Here is a 20,718-nt window from a genome sequence, read left to right on the forward strand (position 1 = left end):
TGCTGAAAGGATTTTAATTTGTTCTTGTATACTTAGGCTGGGAGGGTATTCCCAGTGTCTATAGCTGAAAGACCCTGTACCTATTCCATTTTAAATTTACAAAAGATAATTTTTTACTGTTTTTCTTTCTTTAATTAAAAACTTTTCTTGTTTAAGAACCTGATTGTTTTTTATTCTGTGAGACCCCAGGGGACTGGGTCTGGATCCACCAGGGAATTGGTGGGGAGAAAGGAGGGAAGAGGGAGAGAAAGGTTAATTTCTCTCTGTGTTAGGATTACTTTCTCTCTCAGGGAGAATGTGGGAGGGGGAAAGGTGAATTTTCCCCTCTGTTTTAAGATTCAAGGAGTTTGAATCACAGTGATCTTCCAGGGTAACCCAGGGAGGGGAAGCCTAGGAGAGGCAACGGTGAGGGAAAGGGTTTACTTTCCTTGTGTTAAGATCCAGAGGGTCTGGGTCTTGGGGGTCCCCGGGCAAGGTTTTGGGGGCACCAGAGTGTACCAGGCACTGGAATTCCTGGTTGGTGGCAGCGCTGGAGGTTCTAAGCTGGTATTAAGCTTAGAGGAATTCATGCTGGTATCCCATCTTTTGGACGCTAAGGTTCAAAGTGGGGAATTATACCATGACAAATGGACTTAACTTCCATGCATTTATCTGTTTCCTAGAGACTGGCTCCTTTGGGTCCCTCACAAACTGGAGACAGTTACTGAGGGTTTGTCTTTATTATAGACTATGTACATACTCAACAAACTGAGCATTTGAGCTTGTTCCAGAATCTGGGATGAGCTTATGTTGTGAAAACTGAAATGCTCAAAATAGCACATGTAGGGTGCTAAAATTAAATTAACCTGGGAGGGTGTCTCAAACTGGGGGTCGGGACCCCAGGGATCACGAGGTTATTACTGGGGGTCGCAATCTGTCAGCCTCCACCTCAAACACTGCTTTGTCTCCAGCATTTATAATAGTGTTAAATATATTTAAGTGATTTTAATTTGGGGGGGGTGTCGCACTCAGAGGTTTGCTATGTGAAAGTGATCACCAGGACAAAAGTTTGAGAACCACTGAATTAACCCCTCTGGAGCCTCGGGGAATGCGGGGGGAGGAGGTGTCTCCCTTGGAAGGGTTGGGAAGGAGGTAGGTTTTGTAGGATATTGCTCTTCTCCTGTGATCCCTCCCCCATGGCTCTATCACGGTTATTCTAAAGTGGCTAACTGTAAATGAAGCTACCCTCCCCTGACATGAATCTCCCTATGGCACTGAAGTTAAATGTACACTATAATTTGGCATTTGAGAAGTGAAAGGGATGGTAGCCCTAAGGGAAAAGAGAACAGCTTGGCTCTGTGTGTTAAATGGCGGTCTGCAAGCCTAAAACTGCTGAATGAGCTTTAGGGTAGGGAAGGCTGTGACTCTCCAAACAGCCTGGCCCTGCCCCCTATCCTACCCCCACCCACTTTCTGCCCCCCCAACTTCCCATCCCCGTCAGAATCCCCAACCCATCCTGCTCCTTGTCCCCTGACCGCCCCCGAACTACCACCACCCCTGAACCCCACCCCCCACAACTCTCCCCTGTCCCCTGACTGCCCCAACCCCTATCCACCAGCACCACCCCCCACCGAGTCCTGACAGACCCCCTGGAATGCCCATGATCCAACCCCCTCCACCCTACCCCAAACCTCTGCCCCCTCCCTGTGCCCTGACTGTCCTTGGGACTCCTTGCCCCTTATCCAACCCCCCCCAGCCCCAGCCCCCTTACTATACCACTTACCCCTGCCTCCCCCCTCTCCTGGAGCCTCAGTGCGCCGCATCCAGGAACGGCCCCGGACAGCACTGTAGCGGCATGGCTCCACAGAACCTGAGCTCCCGCTGCTCAGCCTGGAGCTCGCAGCCCTGCCCCCTTACCACATGGCTCTGAGCAGGAGGAGCTCAGGCCCCATTGGAGCCACACCACTTTAGCTCTGTCCAGGGCTGCTCCTGGACACGGCGCGCTGAGGCTCCGGGGGATGGGGGAAGACGGAGGTGAGAGGGAGCCTTCGACATTCTCATGGGGGCTCCTTTGGGGCCCGGGGCAAATTGCCCCACCTGCCCGCCCCTCCCCCCCGGGCAGCCCTACCCATGGAGATGAATGATTGGGCAAAGGCCAGGCAAGGTGATCAAAAGTACATCATAAATTGCATTTATCACATTGCACTGCTATGTATAATATAAATGTCAAAACTACAGATGTGATGTGTGCATTAGTATTATTTAATCACAGACCCAGAAAAAAAAATACAAAAGAAAAGATAAATCAATCTTTGTGATGGAAAACGTAAATTAAGTGTATAAACCAACAGTATTCCATTTGCGATATTTTTCTCCACTCTCTCTCATCCTTTCATTGTACAGAGGGAAACAAATTACATAAGTTACTTTCTTCAATTTGTGTATCCCCCCCCCAAAAAAAATCACATTAAAATTGCATTTTATGTTTTCAATTCAAGATGCAGACAAATAGAAAAGAACGACTCATCTATCTAGATCTCTCCAGAAGAGAAAACCTGAATCCAGATCAGATGAGAAACAATACTCCGTGGATACAATAGAGAGAGAATCACCCAATACCGCAGAACCATGTTCACCAATAATAGCCAATCCACTTTATTAGTTTGATACTCGACAATTATTACAAGCTTAATCCAAAAGACACAATGCAAATATTTTCCTCAGGCACAAATGAATGCTTCTTTAACAAGATTACTTTGATAGCACAGTTGTGTGCATATGACTCTGATGGCTGACTTTGCAATACTAATGAAGCATTTTTTCCCCTCCAGGTTTCCTGATGGACATCCCTGGAAATTAAATTTTCAACTTATCAACAGAACAAATACTGCACAGATAGCAGCACTGCAAGTTTCATCATATTGTGCTACCCGTGCATCTCAATTTCGACTTGAGGAAAGCACTTTATGTATTAGTGTAGCTTAGTTTCAGCATCCACTTCATATTTGGCTTCTTTGGGTGTGTCTACACTGCAGTAAAAGACCCATGGCACAGCTGAGGCTGGCCTGAGTTAACTGGCTTGGTCTCACAGAGCTCAGACTGCAGGGCTAAAAATAGCAGTGGAGACATTTGGGCTCAGACTGGAGCCAGAACTCCGAGACCCCCCCCTTACAGGGTTTCAGAGCCTAGGCTGCAGACCAAGTCCCAGCATCTACACTGCACTTTTTCGCCCTGCAGCTCGAGACCCATAAGCCAAAAAGTCAACTGACCTGGGCTCTGAGACTCAGTGTGACAAATTTTTTTTATTGCAGCGTAGACGTACCCTTTGTTGAGACTGCAAATAAAAGATTCAGACTGATGTGGAAACCTGAATCAGTAAGGATTCAAGTGAAGACAACAATTCACTTGACCTGAGCCACTGAACAGATTGCAAATTGCAACTACTTTTTGTTGCTGTCAGCCTGGGTTGGATTCAGTTCATTGGCTTACTGAAGAAAGGATGATGTGAGTTTTAATTGCATCTGTTTATAAGCAGGTATCTTAGATAAACACTATTATGGTGAATTCACAGTAAGTTTCTACTGTTAGCATGCCAGCATACTGTACAAAATATCAAATGTTAATTGATTCTAAAAGTAAAGTTCATACTGGTTGTGTACACATTATCAAGTTTACTGTATCATCTACTACAGGAAATATACTTATTTGTTCAAAGTTATTCAACAATACTGTTATTGACCTTTCATTTTTTACTCATTTGATCTGCTCTAGTAACCCCTGAAGTACCAGTAAAAATAGTCTCCCACTCTGCAGAAGTTCCTCTCCACCCTTCTCTTCCCCTCCCTTTCCCACACAGTTTTTTCAGGGCTTACAAGATCCAAAAGATTGGCAGGGCTTTTATGGAATCTGGCCCAAAATATTTTACATTCTTTATTTTTCATTCCACTTAAAAACATATCTACCATGACCATACATAGAGACAATATCAAAAATGACTGGAGCATTCACTTATATTTGATGAGTATCTCTACTGCACATGAAGTAGTAACTAAAAATTCAGGTCAACAGACAATTTACTGGTCTTTCAAATTCACATCTGAAGTATGGCTATTCACAGGGATGTCAGAGGTGGAGAAGTTGATTGGGTACATTCTACCTCAAATTAATTAATGCATCACACTAAACTCGGGGTATGTTTACACTAGAAACACTACAGCGCTGTGCTGCTGTAGTGCTTCAATATAGACACTTATTACAGGGTTCTCCCATCACTGTAGGTAATCCACCTCCCTGAGAGGCAGCAGCTAGGTCAGTGGAAGAATTCTTGCATCGACCTAGCACAGCTTTCACTGGAGATTAGGTTGGCTTAACCACGTTTCTCAGATGTGTGGATTTTTCACACCCTGAAAGACGTTGCTATGCCAATTGAACTTTTCAGTTTAGACTAGCCCTCAGTCGCCAGAAAAACTCATGTTAAAGCACAAATCCACGCTGATCCACTCAGTCACCATTCTATCCTGTTTTAAAATCCCTCTGCAAATTTACCTCTTTTGCAATGCCTGCAACAGAGCAATTCAACTATTTTTTAATCTTTTCATATAGACAGATATAAAATAGTGGAAGCACCAAGTTATGCATGTGCCTAGTGTAGCTATACTTTTCTATTGTTGCAACACTCCCCCACCCCCCACTGTTGTTTTTTCTCATTGTCCATGACTGTGTGTCTTCTGTGACATGCTTGCACACTTCAGGGTTCTGTAAAATAAGCAGTGATCTAGTTTACCTACCTTAGATGTTTCTGGTTCCACTTGCTGTCTCTTGGGTGTCCCTTTTGACTCAAGCACCTTCCGAGTATTATCGTTCTTACGTGAGGGCAACTCAACTCCTTCACCTTCAAGTGACAGGTTAATATCTTCTGCGTGGACAGGACGATCAATGCCATTAGGATTCAGATTGCAATGGATAGCTGGGGAAAATTTGACACATATGGCTTAGAGAGAACACTGCATTGGAAGGAATAAAAATAGTCTAATACAGGAAACATTTATCATGAAATACAGATAGGCACAGGTATCTAGGGCTACTTCTGATCATGTCAAAGGTATTGTAGCTTGATATTGAGACCAGATATGGCATTTGTGGAGGAGGAAACAGAAGGAAAACACTGCATAATACTATTCTATTCAGGGTATTGTAGCATACCTACTGAGGTATGCTACAAGCATCTCTGTGGTCCAAGTGCCTTATCAGCATGAGCTAAATGCATCTCGTACATTTACTGCTCAGTCACACTGAGTTGGGATGGAATGGAAAGGTTTTTTTAAAATGTAAACCCTTATGTTCTTCTTCGAGTGATTGCTCACATCCATTCCAGTTAGGTGCGCGCCGCGCGTGCACGTTCGTCGGAAACTTTTTTACCCTAGCAACTCCAGTGGGCCGGCAGGTCGCCCCCTAGAGTGGCGCCGCCATGGCGCTCTATATATACCCCTGCCGGCCCGCCCGCTCCTCAGTTCCTTCTTACCGCCGTGTCGGTCGTTGGAACTGTGGAGCGCGGCTTAGCTGTCCTCCACGTCCCTAGCTCTCCTAGTTTTCAATCGCTTATCTCTAGTTCTATATAGTGTTAATTAGTGTTGTTAAGTAAATAGTTTAGTCAATAGTTGTTAAATAGTTCTTGGCCGGGGGCTTAGCCCTTCCCGGCACCCGGCGCCAGGCTCATGCCTGTTTCGCCGGGCTTCAAGCAGTGTGCGGCCTGCAAGAAGCCCATGCCCACCAGCGATCCCCACGAAGCGTGCCTGAAGTGCCTCGGGGAATCGCACAGGTCTGACAAGTGCCGCATCTGTAAGGCTTTCAAGCCGAGGACAAAAAAGGAGAGAGATCAGAGACTCCGAACTCTCCTAATGGAGGCGGCACTTGACCCGTCGACTTCGCGGACCGTGGTCTCGGCACCGGCACCGGATCGCTCCGGCACCGAGAAGACTCCTCGGCACCGACCTTCTCCGGCACCGGAATCACAGCCTAGGCCGTCGAAGTCTGCTACTCCGGCCAGGCAGACCCGGCTTGAGCGCCCGGCCTCGACATCGGCCGCGGCACCGCCGGCACCGTCAGCACCGTTGACTCCGGGCCAGGCGGGTCCGTTGAGTCCGGTGCCGCCGAGCTCCCCCATGAGATCTGGGGTTGAGATAGTGGTCCCGTCAACACCGGAGACCTTCGCCTCGGCTCGGGACCTTATTGCCCTGACGGAGCCCACTCGGCTGCCACCCCCGGTACCTCCGGTGCGGGTCGTGTCCAGGGGCAAGCCCATGATGTCGGCGCCGCCCAGAGACAGTCCTTCGCCATCTAGGTCCCGACGTCTTGGGCGCTCCAGATCCCGACGCCGCTCGCAGTCCCGGCACCGCTCCCCTCAGCGGCACCGGTCGCACTCGCGGCAACGGTCGACCTCCGGACGGTCGCGGTCAAGCTCCAGTCGGCGTCACCGGCACCGCGACTCCAGGAGCAGGTCCCATCGCTACTCGCCGCACCGGTCGACCTCCCGGCACCGAGCTGGTGGCAGGTCCCGGTCTCGGTCGACCTCCCGGCGCCGAGCCGGTGGTAGGTCCCGGTCGACCTCCCGGCACCGAGATGGTGGCAGGTCCCGGTCTCGGTCGACCTCCCGGCGCCGAGCCGGTGGTAGGTCCCGCTACCGAAGCGACACCCGGTACCGATCAGGATCCCGGCACCGTGACAGATCCAGGTCCCGGTCCCGATCCCGGCACCGATACGACTCCCGGCACCGGTCCCCGGCACCGAGACGATCCTCCGTGCCGACCCGCGCCGGCCCGTACCATCCGGGGTCGGCCCCGCCGTGGCCCTCGAGACAGCCGTCCGTATCTTCGCAGGCGGACAGTGCGTATGCGCTCGGCACCGACCGGCAGGCGGCGCTCTTCGGGGATCCGCCGCTGGAAGACCAAGGCCCACCACAGTGGGGATTCTGGACACCCTGGGCATACCATCAGGCCCAGGGCCCCCAGCAGCTCCCTCCCACACCGGCGAATGCGGAGCGTAGGGCCCCTGAAGCCTCCTTGTCTCGCCCCCCTCCCTCCCCGGAGGCGGAGGAAGGGTCCAAACAGCAGGACTCCGCTGTGGCTCCGGAGGTAGAGGCGAGGGCTGAGGAAGACCCTCAGTTGGACACTATCGTGCCTGGGGTCTCCTCATCCTCCTCCCCGGATGAGGCGGTGGCGGGTACCTCCTCCAACAGTCCCCCCCCGCTGGATCTCAGGGCGCACCAGGACCTCCTCAGGCGGGTGGCCCAAAACCTGAGTCTGCAGGCAGAGGAGGTCTCGGAGATAGAGGACCCGATTGTTACCATCCTCTCTTCGGATGCTCCCACCAGGGTCGCCCTGCCCTTTGTACGGACCATTCAGGCCAATGCCAATACTATCTGGCAGTCCCCGGCCTCCATCCCTCCGACAGCGAAAGGAGTCGAGAGAAAGTACATGGCCCCTTCCAAGGGGTATGAATACTTGCACGTTCACCCGACTCCCGGTTCACTGGTGGTGCAGTCGGTGAACGATAGGGAGCGTCACGGCCAGGAGGCTCCGGCCCCCAAATCCAGAGAGGCCAGGCGCATGGACCTCCTTGGCCGTAAGGTATATTCGGCTGGGGCCCTGCAGCTCAGGGTCTCTAATCAGCAGGCCCTGCTGAGCAGGTAAGCTTTTAACTCCTGGGTGGCAGTGGACAAATTTAAAGAGCTGCTGCCACAGGATGCTCGCCAGGAGTTTACGGCCATCCTGGACGAGGGCAAAAAGGTCGCGCGCACGGCCTTACAAGCATCCTTGGACGCTGCGGACTCGGCTGCCCGTACCCTCGCGTCGGGAGTTACGATGCGTCGCATCTCCTGGCTGCAGGTTTCCGGCCTTCCGCCAGAGCTCCAGCACACGATACAGGACCTTCCTTTCGAAGGCCAGGGCCTGTTTTCGGAAAAGACAGACCCCAGACTCAAGAGTCTGAAGGACAACCGGGTCATTGCGCGGTCCCTCGGGATGCACACCTCCGTGACGCAGCGTAGACCCTTTAGGCCACAGCAGCAGCCGTACCGTAGGCCGTTTTCCCAGTTCCGCCAGCGGCAGGACCCTTACAGGCGCCGCGGCAGGAACGGCAGGCGCAGGCAGTCTGGGAACCAAGGGGGGCAGAACCAAGGCTCCTCAAAACCCCCGCCTGGTCCTAAGCCTTCATTTTGAAGGTGCGCCCGAGGGCGCTGTAGCAGTTTCCCCTATGGATCCTTTCCCCCCGTTTTCAAACCGCCTTTCGTTTTTCCTCCCGGCGTGGTCCCAAATAACATCGGACCGCTGGGTCTTAAACCTGGTGCAGACGGGATACCGCCTGCAGTTTGTTTCGTTTCCTCCTTCCCGCCCTCCTTCCTCGTCCCTCTTCAGGGACCCCTCTCACGAGCAATTCCTTCGACAGGAGGTGCAGACGCTCCTCAGCAAAGGAGCCATAGAGGCGGTTCCGGAAAACGAGAAAGGCAAGGGGTTTTATTCCCGCTACTTTCTGATCCCCAAGGCCAAGGGGGGCCTCAGGCCTATCCTCGACCTGCGAGAACTCAACAAATACCTCGTGAAGTTGAAGTTCCGCATGGTATCCCTGGGGACCATTATTCCATCCCTGGATCCGGGAGACTGGTACGCCGCCCTCGACATGCAGGACGCGTATTTTCATATTGCCATTTGGCCGCGCCACAGACGCTTTCTCCGCTTCGTTGTGGGGGCTCTTCATTATCAGTTTGCAGTCCTCCCTTTCGGCCTGTCCACGGCCCCAAGGGTGTTTACAAAATGCATGGCAGTTGTCGTGGCGCATCTTCGACGCAACCGTGTCCACGTGTTCCCTTATCTGGACGACTGGTTGATTCGGGGCACGTCGGAGCAGCAGGTCAGCAGCCATGTCCGCCTGATCACCGCCGTATTTGCAAGTCTGGGCCTCCTGATAAACACAGACAAATCCACTCTGAGGCCCACGCAAAAGGTGGAATTTATCGGGGCGGTCTTGGACGCCACGATGGGCAGGGCCTCGCTGCCTCTGCAACGGTTCCAGACCATGGCGGCGATCGTTCAGCGTTTGCGGTCAGCCCCGTTGACGTCAGTAAGGACATGTCTAACCCTGTTAGGCCACATGGCAGCGTGCACTTTTGTGACCGGCTACGCTCGGCTCCACATGAGGCCTCTCCAGCTGTGGCTTATCAGCCGTTACAGGCCGCAAAGGCAACCTTTAGACATGTTAGTCACAATCCCCCAGAAGGTCTTGGACTCTCTCGGCTGGTGGTTGGACCAGTCCGTGTTATGTGCGGGTCTTCCCTTTCACCCCTCTCAGCCATCGGTATCCCTGACAACGGATGCCTCAGATCTGGGCTGGGGGGCCCACCTGGGGACCCTGCGGACACAGGGCCTGTGGTCCCAGGAGGAGGTGGGGCTCCACATCAACATACGGGAGTTGAGAGCGGTCCGCCTTGCTTGTCAAGCGTTTTGTCATCAGCTTCAGGGTCGTTGTGTCGCCGTGTTTACGGACAACACGACGACGATGTACTATATCAACAAGCAGGGCGGCACCAGGTCCTCCTCCCTGTGCCACGAGGCGATACGTCTCTGGGACTTTTGCGTAGCCCACTCCGTTCACCTCAGGGCTTCCTTCCTCCCTGGAGTACGGAACACTCTGGCAGATCGACTGAGCAGATCCTTCCTGTCGCACGAGTGGTCCCTTCGCCCGGATGTCGCTCTCTCCATTTTCCGGAGGTGGGGTTATCCCCGGGTGGACCTCTTTGCGTCCAGGGGGAACAGGAAGTGCCCAGCATTCTGCTCCTTTCAGGGCAGGGAACCGGGGTCGATAGGGGACGCCTTCCTCATCCGGTGGTCGACCCACCTGTACTATGCATTTCCCCCGTTCCCTCTGGTCCACAAGGTCCTCCTGAAGGTGCGCAGGGACAAGGCGCTCGTGATCATGGTAGCCCCGGCGTGGCCCAGGCAGCACTGGTACACCATGCTGCTGGACTTGGCCATAGCCGACCCAGTTCCCCTGCCCCTTCATCCGGACCTGATTACCCAGGACCACGGGACCCTGTGTCACCCAGACCTGCAGTCGCTGCACCTAGCGGCGTGGCTCCTGCGTGGCTGACTGGCCCAGAGCTGCGATGCTCCACGCCTGTGAGAGAGGTGCTCTTGAGCAGCAGGAAACCGTCCACAAGAGCCACGTATTCAGCGAAATGGAAGCGCTTCTCCTGTTGGTGCGTAGAGAGAAATCTCCGCCCTATGGAAGTTTCGGTTTCCGAAATATTAGACTACGTTTTGTCCCTCAAAGGGCAAGGTCTGGCCTTATCGTCGTTGCGAGTCCACCTAGCTGCTATCTCCACCTTTCACCCGGGTGCGGACGGTCGCTCCGTTTTTTCTCACCCGACGGTGTCGAGATTCCTTAAAGGGCTGGAACGTTTATTCCCTAACGTCCGTCCCCCTGCTCCCACCTGGGATCTTAACCTGGTGTTGTCCCGACTCATGGGGCCCCCCTTTGAGCCGTTAGCTACTTGCTCCCTGCTCTACCTCTCTTGGAAAACTGCCTTTCTAGTGGCTGTCACCTCAGCTAGACGGGTGTCGGAGCTCCGAGCTCTTGTGGTAGACCCCCCATATACGGTCTTCCACAAGGACAAGGTGCAGCTGAGACCACACCCTGCTTTTCTGCCCAAGGTGGTCTCAGCCTTCCATGTCAACCAAGAGATTTTCCTTCCGGTTTTTTTCCCAAAACCTCACTCCTCAGGCAGGGAGCAGCAGCTCCACTCGCTGGATGTCCGTAGGGCTCTCGCGTTCTACATAGACAGGACTAAGCCCTTCCGAAAATCCCCCCAACTTTTCGTGGCGGTAGCAGATCGTATGAAAGGTCTTCCTATCTCCTCCCAGAGGATATCCTCTTGGGTTACGTCCTGTATCAGGACTTGTTATGACTTGGCCCATGTCCCTGCGGGCCGTGTGACTGCGCATTCTACCAGGGCGCAGGCGTCATCGCTGGCTTTCCTAGCCCGTGTGCCCATCCAGGAAATCTGTCGGGCAGCAACCTGGTCATCGGTCCACACTTTTGCTTCCCACTACGCCCTGGTCCAGCAGTCGAGGGAGGATGCGGCCTTCGGAACTGCGGTGCTCCGGGCCGCGACTTCTCACTCCGACCCCACCGCCTAGGTATGGCTTGGGAGTCACCTAACTGGAATGGATGTGAGCAATCACTCGAAGAAGAAAAGACGGTTACTCACCTTTGTAACTGTTGTTCTTCGAGATGTGTTGCTCACATCCATTCCACACCCGCCCTCCTTCCCCACTGTCGGAGTAGCCGGCAAGAAGGAACTGAGGAGCGGGCGGGCCGGCAGGGGTATATATAGAGCGCCATGGCGGCGCCACTCTAGGGGGCGACCTGCCGGCCCACTGGAGTTGCTAGGGTAAAAAAGTTTCCGACGAACGTGCACGCGCGGCGCGCACCTAACTGGAATGGATGTGAGCAACACATCTCGAAGAACAACAGTTACAAAGGTGAGTAACCGTCTTTTACTTGTTCCATTAAGTCCTCTGCAATTCCTAAATAGTATGGAACGCACGAATGGGGCATACACAGCAAATCAGAAAGGCTACTCCAATGAAAGAGAATAATGACGTACACAGCTAATTGTCTCCCCTTAAACCCTCCACATACCGAAAATTAACGTTTCCACCATATGAACAAGTTAAAGGAACTTAACACCTCTATGAACACACACTCCTATGCATACTAAAGAAAGACACACAACCAGAAATAGGAAAACCACAGAGAAACTTGCTATGGAATTTAGAATTGTATCGATATTTTAACTGGGTTCTTTTGTTCTGAAATTGCACATTCCCATATTTATGAACTCACAACCTTTTATATAAACAGACAGACTTACAAATAAACTGATCCTGAGGCTGCTTCCTGTTCATGTAAACAAGGACTCAGATTTTTACCTTTTACTTTCTGATTATTGTACTTTTTTCAGACATTTATAATTAATGGTCCAATCTCCCTCTATCTGCAAAAGGGATTAGCGCAGGCAATTTTGTTCAATATTTATTCCCTGGGGGAATGGAACTGAAGAGCCAGTAAAGAAAACAATATAGAATTAAAATGTTTTTGCTTTGCCTACACACTGGTGGTTCTGCCTTCTTCTCTCGCTCTAACCCACTGGTCTCATTTCTACCTGCCATTAGATCAGCCTTGAAAAACGGTCATGGACAACCAAGCTAAAGCAACATGAGCCCAGGTACTCTCTTACTAGAAAGCCCTTTCATTAAATCCCAGATGCCCTTTTAAAAACTATACAGCTGAAATTCCAAAGTCTTATTCCAGCAGAAGACTTCAATTAGAAAACAAAGTTGAAGCACAAGCCTGGGAGCCAGGAGATTTGGGTTTTCCTCCTGGAACTTCCATAAACCTCCCATGACGTAGGACAAGTTACTTCATCTGCAAGTGTGCTGCAATTTCTTTCATCTGCCCGTTGGCTCTTAGGTGATTAGAGTGATTGGAAGTCATGGAGGTATAGTCAGGGGAAATTCAGTGTATGAGACTGAAGGTACTACGGAACTGCAAAGTATCATTGAAAATCTCAACCATGTTCTCCTACAGTAGAATAAAGTCTTTTCTTTATCCCTTTACAAAGGAAAGAAAACTGTTATGGTGCTGCATAGAAACAAACAGGATTAAATGTTTTCTTGAAATAGAAAAATAAAAATAGGGAATTAAATGTAGTAGTGGTAATAAAGAGCAGAAGTGATACCCAAAGGTCCCATTAGGATTATTTCCCATTGTGCTAGGCATTGTAAAAACGTATAGAAAAGCACAGTCTCTTCCCTAAAGAGCTTACACCCTAATCAAAGACAAGATGCAAGGAAGCAGTGAAATTGACATGGCTGCCTGAATCCCAGCCCTGAACGGGGGTCCAGCCGCCTGGGGCTTCTCACCCCGGCTCCCAGCCTGGAGTGGAATCCATTCTTGCCCAGCTCCCAGCGGGAGCAGTGCCCACCCACCCAGCTCTCCAGGGCAGTGAGGGCAGCTGGGCTCTATCTGCCTCACTTTGTCAATTTCATGGCTACTGCTGTGAAATTGGCAAGACAGCCCTTGTAAGTAAGGCAGTGTCTTCACAGACACTTTGTCACCCTAACTGCACCGACATAAGATCTACACCGCTCATGTAGGTGAAGTTATTATGTCGGTATAATAGAGCACTTACAAATCGGTAGGAGAAAGGCTGTAGCATAGACACTGATATAATTAGGTTGAAGTAAGCTGCCTTACATCAACATAACTGGAGTGTAGACCAGTGTAAAAACAAACAAGAGAAAGGATGAAAATGCCGGTGTCTGGAGGAAGAGGAACAGGTGGTTACCGTTATTAAGCCACCTGAAACCTGAGGGTTCAGAGTCGCAGAAAGATTATTTTGTTTTGCCTCAGTGCAGAGGCTAGAAATTTGGCAGGGAGTGAGAGAGTGCGGAAGTGTTCCCCTGGTGTCAGGGACAGGCCTTTTGCTATTCCTGTTGAAAGGTAAGAGAAAATACTCTGGGTCAGGACTTTCCATCCTCAAGGCAGAGGCAGATTGTCCTGCTGGCTGTAGTCATATGCCTATATGCTCCCCCTCCTGCACACAGAAAAGGACAAATTATTGCAACAGCTCTGACACTAGTGTAGCAGCAGTCTCTCATGACACACCCTGGTCCAGGCAAGCGGTGGGGCAGAGAATGGATAGGAAACGATCATCGAAGCACAAACCCTTGAATCTACAGAAAGCTGAGCACTCAACCCCATAGATCTTGCACGGAGGTACTCTTATTCATTCTCGTTTAAATGCCCTGGCCTCTGCTACAGATGCTCAAAAGGACCAATAGTCTTCTCGTAGCCTTTGGCTGCCAACCCCCATCTGTGCTCTACCTTTCTCAAGGAGAGAGACACAAAGCACACAGTGGGAGTTAATGCTGCCTCAGATAACATTCTGATTCTCCCCTGGATTGCAGCTCCTCTGCTCTATCCTTGCTCTTACCCATTTCTTTCACACAGCCCAAAGACAATGCCGATCTTTAATTTAATTTTTCACTGGGGGGAGATGAGGGAGAGAAGACATCTTGTAAGGCCAGTTTGATTTGCTCCTCACTGTGCCATGTCTGAAGGGAATAAATGAGCCAATATTTCATGATTCTGTGCAAGCATAACCACCACCTGAAAGGGTTAAAATTATTACTATTTTTTAATTTACTTAAAATCACATTTCTCCCACTCAGCCCATCATCCTTTTGAGGTAAACAACCTTAGTACTGTTTCAGTTATGCTGCATAGTGGGATCCTTCAGGACACAAAAAGTAAAAGATGTGCAAAGATGCTAACAGTGATGTGACGGGCAGATTTGGATTCCAACGGCTTTTTACTGGAGGAGGCTTCTTCCAAACAAACACAAGCTGTTTAAGAAAAGACTATTGCAAAATTGTTGATATTATGAGGAAGGAAGGGAAAAGACATTTCAAGTTTGCCATCCTGTATTTTTTTGTTTGCTTTACCAGGGAGTTAAATGACTAAACAGTTAGGATAGACTAAACAAAGAGTAAGCAAATGTTGTACTGAATGTTCCTTCAAAACACCATGAAAAGGGTCACCATGATGGGGGTCACTGCACTCAGTTAGCTGAATTCATTTTGCTTCGGGAGCACTCCTCTACTTCCCCAGTGCTTTTATTTTTCTCCAACCCTAGGCCCACCCTCTCTCTCACACATACAAAGAATGTTTGCTTGTACTGACCTGTTTTTTTCTGCCCCACTCTCAGTAAGCTTAGAATAAATAAGTCAATTCCATCTACAGCATTTACTCAGACAAGTTTAGGGGTTTTCCCCCCCCCCTTTTAATTTTAGTGTCCATCTCTCTCAATATTTATCTAGGATAGGAAAAGAGATCAAGGTCAGGTTGGCGGTAGCTAACTCAACCTTTTCCCTACAATCAACATGGGTAATAGCTTTCATTTTGGTTTAGCTGGAAATAATAAAATAAAAAAATAATAAATTGGAGATATACCAATCTCCTAGAACTGGAAGGGACCTTGAAACGTCTTCATTAGCAGGGCCAAGTTTTGCCCCAGATCCGTAAGTGGCCCCCTCCAGGACTGAACTCACAACTCTGGGTTTAGCAGGCCAATGCTCAAACCACTGAGCTATCCCTCTCCTCACAGGAGCCTATTACTCAAGGGAAAAAATAGTGTTTAGCTAACACATGTAAAGGGGCCTTAGCATAATTGAGAATGTGTCTCCAAGAACTGCAAGATCAACTAAGCAGAACTCAACAGGGAAGAAAATCATCAAGGTGTTTTGTGGAAGTCAACTCATGATGTGTGTGTCTCTGCTTCTCCACCATTTACCTCTCCTCTTAGCTTGCTGTGAAGAGGTGTGTCTCTATTCTATCCCACCCCTTCCCCATGTTTCTGAGTCTTCCCTTCTCAATGAGTAACTCCTGCCCATGTCCCTACTTCTCCTCACAGCTGTTCCAGTAAGAGTGAGATTTAGCTGGTTCTTCTCAATCAAAAAAAAAAGCTTAGGTGCCATCAGCTGCTGGAGAAACCATTGGGGAAAGCTTTCTAACGATGGGCAAGTGAACTTTTCAAACCCTGAACTCCCATGATTGAGAAGGAAGAGGAGAACGACAGAAGCAGTGTTGTCAGCCTTAAGAATTCAGAAATCATGAGTCAAGTCCCCCCCCAAAATATCAAAAAATCATGATTTTTAGTAATAAGGGAGTTCTTTTTTATTTGCCTGTAAGGATTGTTCAGCCTTTTTCAAGCTTTCCTTCACAACCATATGAGCCACAAACCATTTCTTTTCTTTTCATTGCTCAATTTGAATAAGCTAGTTGTCATGCAAGCTGATCCATATGGGCAGGTTTCTGTGCTCACAGAATTCCCCACTAAGTTCAAAGGGGTTCCATGGGAGTGTAGGATCTTGACCATGCAGCTTGCAAGATCAGGACCTAAATCTGAATTCAAATCTACATTCGCTTTCTACTACAATGTATTGTGTATTCTTGCATAGTGGGCAAGAAATATTTCATAATTTTACTAATTGCAGTGGAAATACTGCCTGATGCTTAAAGAGGTAAATAGATCAGTTAAACATTTAAACATATTTGGTGAAGGCTTTAGCGGTATGCAGTAATAATCGCTCTACTAGGAAAAGCAATATGAGTAAGAAGGTGCTATTTTTACTCACTGTTCTGCTCTGTGTGTATCACAGTCTAACCTGCTTGTTTTTGTTATTTAGATTTGAAAAACCAAATACCAGGAGACTCTGTCCTAACCTTTAAGTGTCTATTAGAAAACTTAAAATTCCCCATGATTTTTTTTTTAAAAAGTTACTATTGAAATCTCTTTCAAGATCTTCCATACTCATAAATTGGAGACAGCCCCAAAATGTAGCTGTCCCATGCCAAGAAATAGCCCCATACAACCTACATGCTGTCCCCTCCACAAAATCCCATAAAGGTTGGAAAGGAGAGACAAGCTCTACTGAGTGTTGGAAAGATTAACAAACCAAAGTCACAGTGGATGGAGAGCCACAAAGGTTCCAACAATCTTTAATCAGTCACCCTCAACCCACATGTACATCAACTGAAAATTCAGCAGATTTTCAACATTCCCCCAAGTCTTTCCAAAATCTTAACAATCAACCTTTTAAAGCCTCATCTAGCCTCTTCCATCCCTCTCTCGAGAGCCTACCTTGAGCCTACCTGGCTCTTTGTTTATGGATAGCTCAAAACTCCTTGTTAACTCTTTCCATAAGCCATTTGTAGGTTTCCAGGTGCTTGGTTTCAACCTATTTCTTCCTAGCTAATATAAAGCAGCCAGACAGCATTCCCTCAAGGGATGTCTGCCTGACAAGGACTCTCAGTCAGTTTTAGCAGCCCTGGAATTCACTAAGACACTGGCAGACAGTGTTTCCCTTTCCTTGCTCATTCCGACCCTAGGTAGATTGAAAACAGCAGTCTCATATCAACTGATTTAGATGGCTGTCCGGACAGATCAATCGAACTAGTGGGGAAGATACATGTGAAAGGCCATATGCAATAGTAGATTGCCACATTTCCAGAAGCCACTATCTGAGAAATTCTGGATTTCCTCCAAGAATGTGGATTATTCTACAGATTGAATCTGAACTGAGTATTTGCCACATCCCTACCAATGCAACAAGATTTAAAGGTTAGTGGACACAGATAAATCTCTACTTATGGAATTCAGTGAGTTGAAGGTTTGATCTGATCTGGACTACTTTACCAGTGGAAGACTATTCAAGGTAACCAATGTGTGTACTTGTCCAGCAGTCACACCTGGTCTACGCTGAGGTAAATTGATCTAAGGTAGGCTAGTTAAGTTACTTAATTTAAGACAATGTAGCTTAGATTGATTTACATGTGCTCTCCCGCCAAGATAGCTTCCTCCTCTCAGGGAGATGGACAACCGATATCAACAGGAGAGCACTCTGCCATCAACTTACCACATCTTCACCAGACCCACTAAATTGATGCCACTGCCTCATTCATGATTTAGGCAGCAGTAAAGACAAGCCCTCACACTATAATGAGTCAGTCTGTTTGGCCTCTAATTATTATAACTACTTGAATAAAACAGGTCTGGAGCCTGAGCCCCAACTGGTGTAAATCAGCACAGCTCCACAAACCTGGTCAATTTACACCATCTTAGGGTGTTGCCCATGGCATAGAAAGATCAGCCTGAATCGAAATGCTGCCTAGTAACAAGTATGATTGGAATACTAGTAATATGCAAAGGCAGCAGCTTCAAAGTTTGTCTAATCCCATTTCCACGAATCTACAAATCCAGTGGCCAATCAAGTCAGTAGAATCCACATAGTTGGTCCGTCAGGCTCCATATCAATTATCTTTTTTCTTGTACATAAATGCAGATTATATGTAAATTTAAAATAAAGTGTCTAAGGCTAAAGTTTTGTATTTTATTAAATAGCATCTGTGTCTAGTCATTTGTCACTATTAATTACTGTAAACTAGGTCACTCATACAACAATAGTGTCAAACAATTACATATGAGTTCGTAGTGGAAAATACAGCAGCACGGATACTGCTGAAACTATTACTAATAATGATAAATTGGCAATTTCATTCTTTAGCAATCAAACCAATCTAATCTTTCTAATACTACAGATGATCATACAAAAGGTCAACTTTGCAGTGGAAAAAATCCCATACTTTCCTATAGAACAAAAACCTATAGGATATACACCTGCTCAGTTTGAAATCAGATATATGAAGGACAGAGTCTGAATTAACATTTTAGGCTCTCATCTTGCACAAGCTTAATTTTACTCATACAAGAATTTTACTAATGCAACACAGATACCTGTCTGTTGGAAACTAGTTGCAGGCCACTAGTTCATTTTACATAGGTCAGTAAGTAGTCACTTTCCTGCCACACCTGAGATTAATTTAACTATTGATCTAGAATAAAAGATAATCCATCACCATTCCTGGTGCCATCCAGATTTCCTCCCCCCCCACATATGCTGTATTTTATTATAGTCTATAACCTTGTGACCTTAGAAATACAAACTCCTTCTTGCGTAAAGAGAGCAGCATTTAATCATGAAAGTTAAGACCACTAGCATGACAGCCAAATTATTTTGAAGAGTTATTTGCCAATTCCATGTAGGATTCATAATTATATTTTAAGATTTGTCAGTATTAGTAGCTCTATAATGTCATGCTAATAACTGGGAGACTCATTGCAAATGACTGTATCTTGTGAATTTGTAAGTAAGACTCTGATCCTGCCATAAGCTGCACGCAGATGCAGGTCCACCTGCAGTTAGCTCATTGCACAATCAAGCAAGGTGAACAAACATTAAAAAGGAGCAGGGGCTGTGCTTCACAAAACATATTTGTTAATTTTAATAACTGTAGTATAATTTGAACTATAGATCACATTCTGCAATGTGCCAATAAATGTTTGGTAGTTTACTTTGAGATTCAATTCTGTAAACAGCAACTGTAACATCAGAAATATCTTCTGAAGATTAGAAAGACTATCTAGAGCACAAAGCTTGAAGACAGACACTGGGAAAAGTCTTTCTGATTACTGTATAAATGTCACAGTAAGGAATTCAATACACCAGATGCAAATTTGCATTTTCCTTATTATAGTTTATAAAAGTATATATCCAGTAAGTATATGGAATTCACTGGACTTTGATTCAGCTGTGAATCCATGCTTTATCCTCATTTAAATTTACTATGAACACAAAGGAAGATGGAAAATATTTATAAAATCTCATTAGCCTATTTAACTTATTTTGTAATCTCATAATTGACTTTGTTTTTCCGTCCTGCTTTTCTTCATTTTATTACAACGTGCTTCTTCCTACCATACCTCCCACTGTTTGAGCCCATCCCCTCCCTATGGAGACGGAAAATTCCTTTTTTCCTTCCTACAATATAATTCCTCACCTCCTACTGCTTATTCATACCACTGAATCCTACTGTCTCGGATACCCAGCCCACTCTTGTAGAAATAAAGTGCTCATTGAAAGTGCATCATTACTTTCTTAGAGAAGAAAACAGAAGAAAGCTGTCATTTACACAAGTCACAATTCCTCTTTCTTCATTTTTTTGGAAAGAGCACTAGTTAGTAAAAAAGTCTATTTCTTGCTTTTGCAGGAACTTTACTATTAATACACACAGAGTAATTTTATGACCTATTTTCCCGCCCAGCATTCACACATACACAAAGCAGTAGCAGAACCTCATGGGATTAAAAAGGCAGTTATTAAATTGCATGGCCAGTCAGGATACCAAGTTGGCAGGAGTCAAAACTCTATAAAACGAGCATTCAACAGGACTGGGATCCACCCAAAATACTGTTCCTCACCCCTCTTCTTGACTAGATGCATGATGGGTATCTCCTTGTGCATATGTTTTGGTTCTCACAGGCAGGACTAAGACAGTTTGCTTCTGTCCATGTTAAATCCCAGTACCTACTAGTTGCTCTGTCTGACTCCACCTAGGGGAGTCACAGAGCATGTAGGGTTAGTTAATGCTGTTTAGAGCAGCATTAATTAATCCTTCTATGCTATGCCAACATTAGCTCATGCTGAATGGAGAACACACTGCTTATTGCAGCTACTCTTCCCTCCCACCCCTACTTTCTGGCCTCACCATAGTGCAGTAGACCCTGGAGCACAGCTAAGTTGCAGTGCTATCTGCAATATCCTTTCACTTCTAGTACGTCAGATATAACGGAATGAGCACAGCCCAGGAACTGGCAAGAATTAATCTTGGCTCCGGATGTGCTCTGAGATCTTGGACAAATCACAGCTTCTCTCTCTCAGTAACCCCATTTGTAAAATAAAGACAATTTATTTAAAATAACCTGACAGGGACTGTAGCAAAGCTGAGACTCACCAGTGTGGCGCCTCCTACTGGTTGTCTGGGAATTAACTCTTTTCTAGCATACAGAGCATCCTCTGCAGGCCGGTGTCTTGCCTGCTGCTGGCCCCGTGTCCCTCACAGACCCTGGTGCCCTTTACCTTGGGGTTCTACCGCAGCTGTACCCCCACACTCTGGGTCTCCCCCTCCCAGGGGAATACCCCCCACACACATACACTTTGCCTCAGTGGCTACTGCCAGTCATTATCTAGCCCCTGTTCACTGGGGCTGACTGCTGTGTAATGG

The 20,718-nt window shown here is 47.7% G+C and overlaps 1 protein-coding gene across 3 annotated transcripts in view; it reads right to left on the minus strand.

Moving 5' to 3' along the window:
* Positions 1–20,718, minus strand: part of SAMD12 (sterile alpha motif domain containing 12) — a 239,534-nt gene that overhangs the window by 209,239 nt on the left and 9,577 nt on the right. For all 3 annotated transcript variants that reach the window (XM_030553741.1, XM_030553742.1, XM_030553740.1), the window contains exon 2: positions 4,767–4,945. In XM_030553741.1, coding sequence (XP_030409601.1) covers positions 4,767–4,945 — 179 coding nt within the window. The remainder of the gene's footprint in view (positions 1–4,766; positions 4,946–20,718) is intronic.

The sequence above is a fragment of the Gopherus evgoodei genome, chromosome 2 (assembly GCF_007399415.2).
Source record: "Gopherus evgoodei ecotype Sinaloan lineage chromosome 2, rGopEvg1_v1.p, whole genome shotgun sequence".
In the NCBI taxonomy this organism is placed as follows: Eukaryota; Metazoa; Chordata; order Testudines; family Testudinidae; genus Gopherus; species Gopherus evgoodei.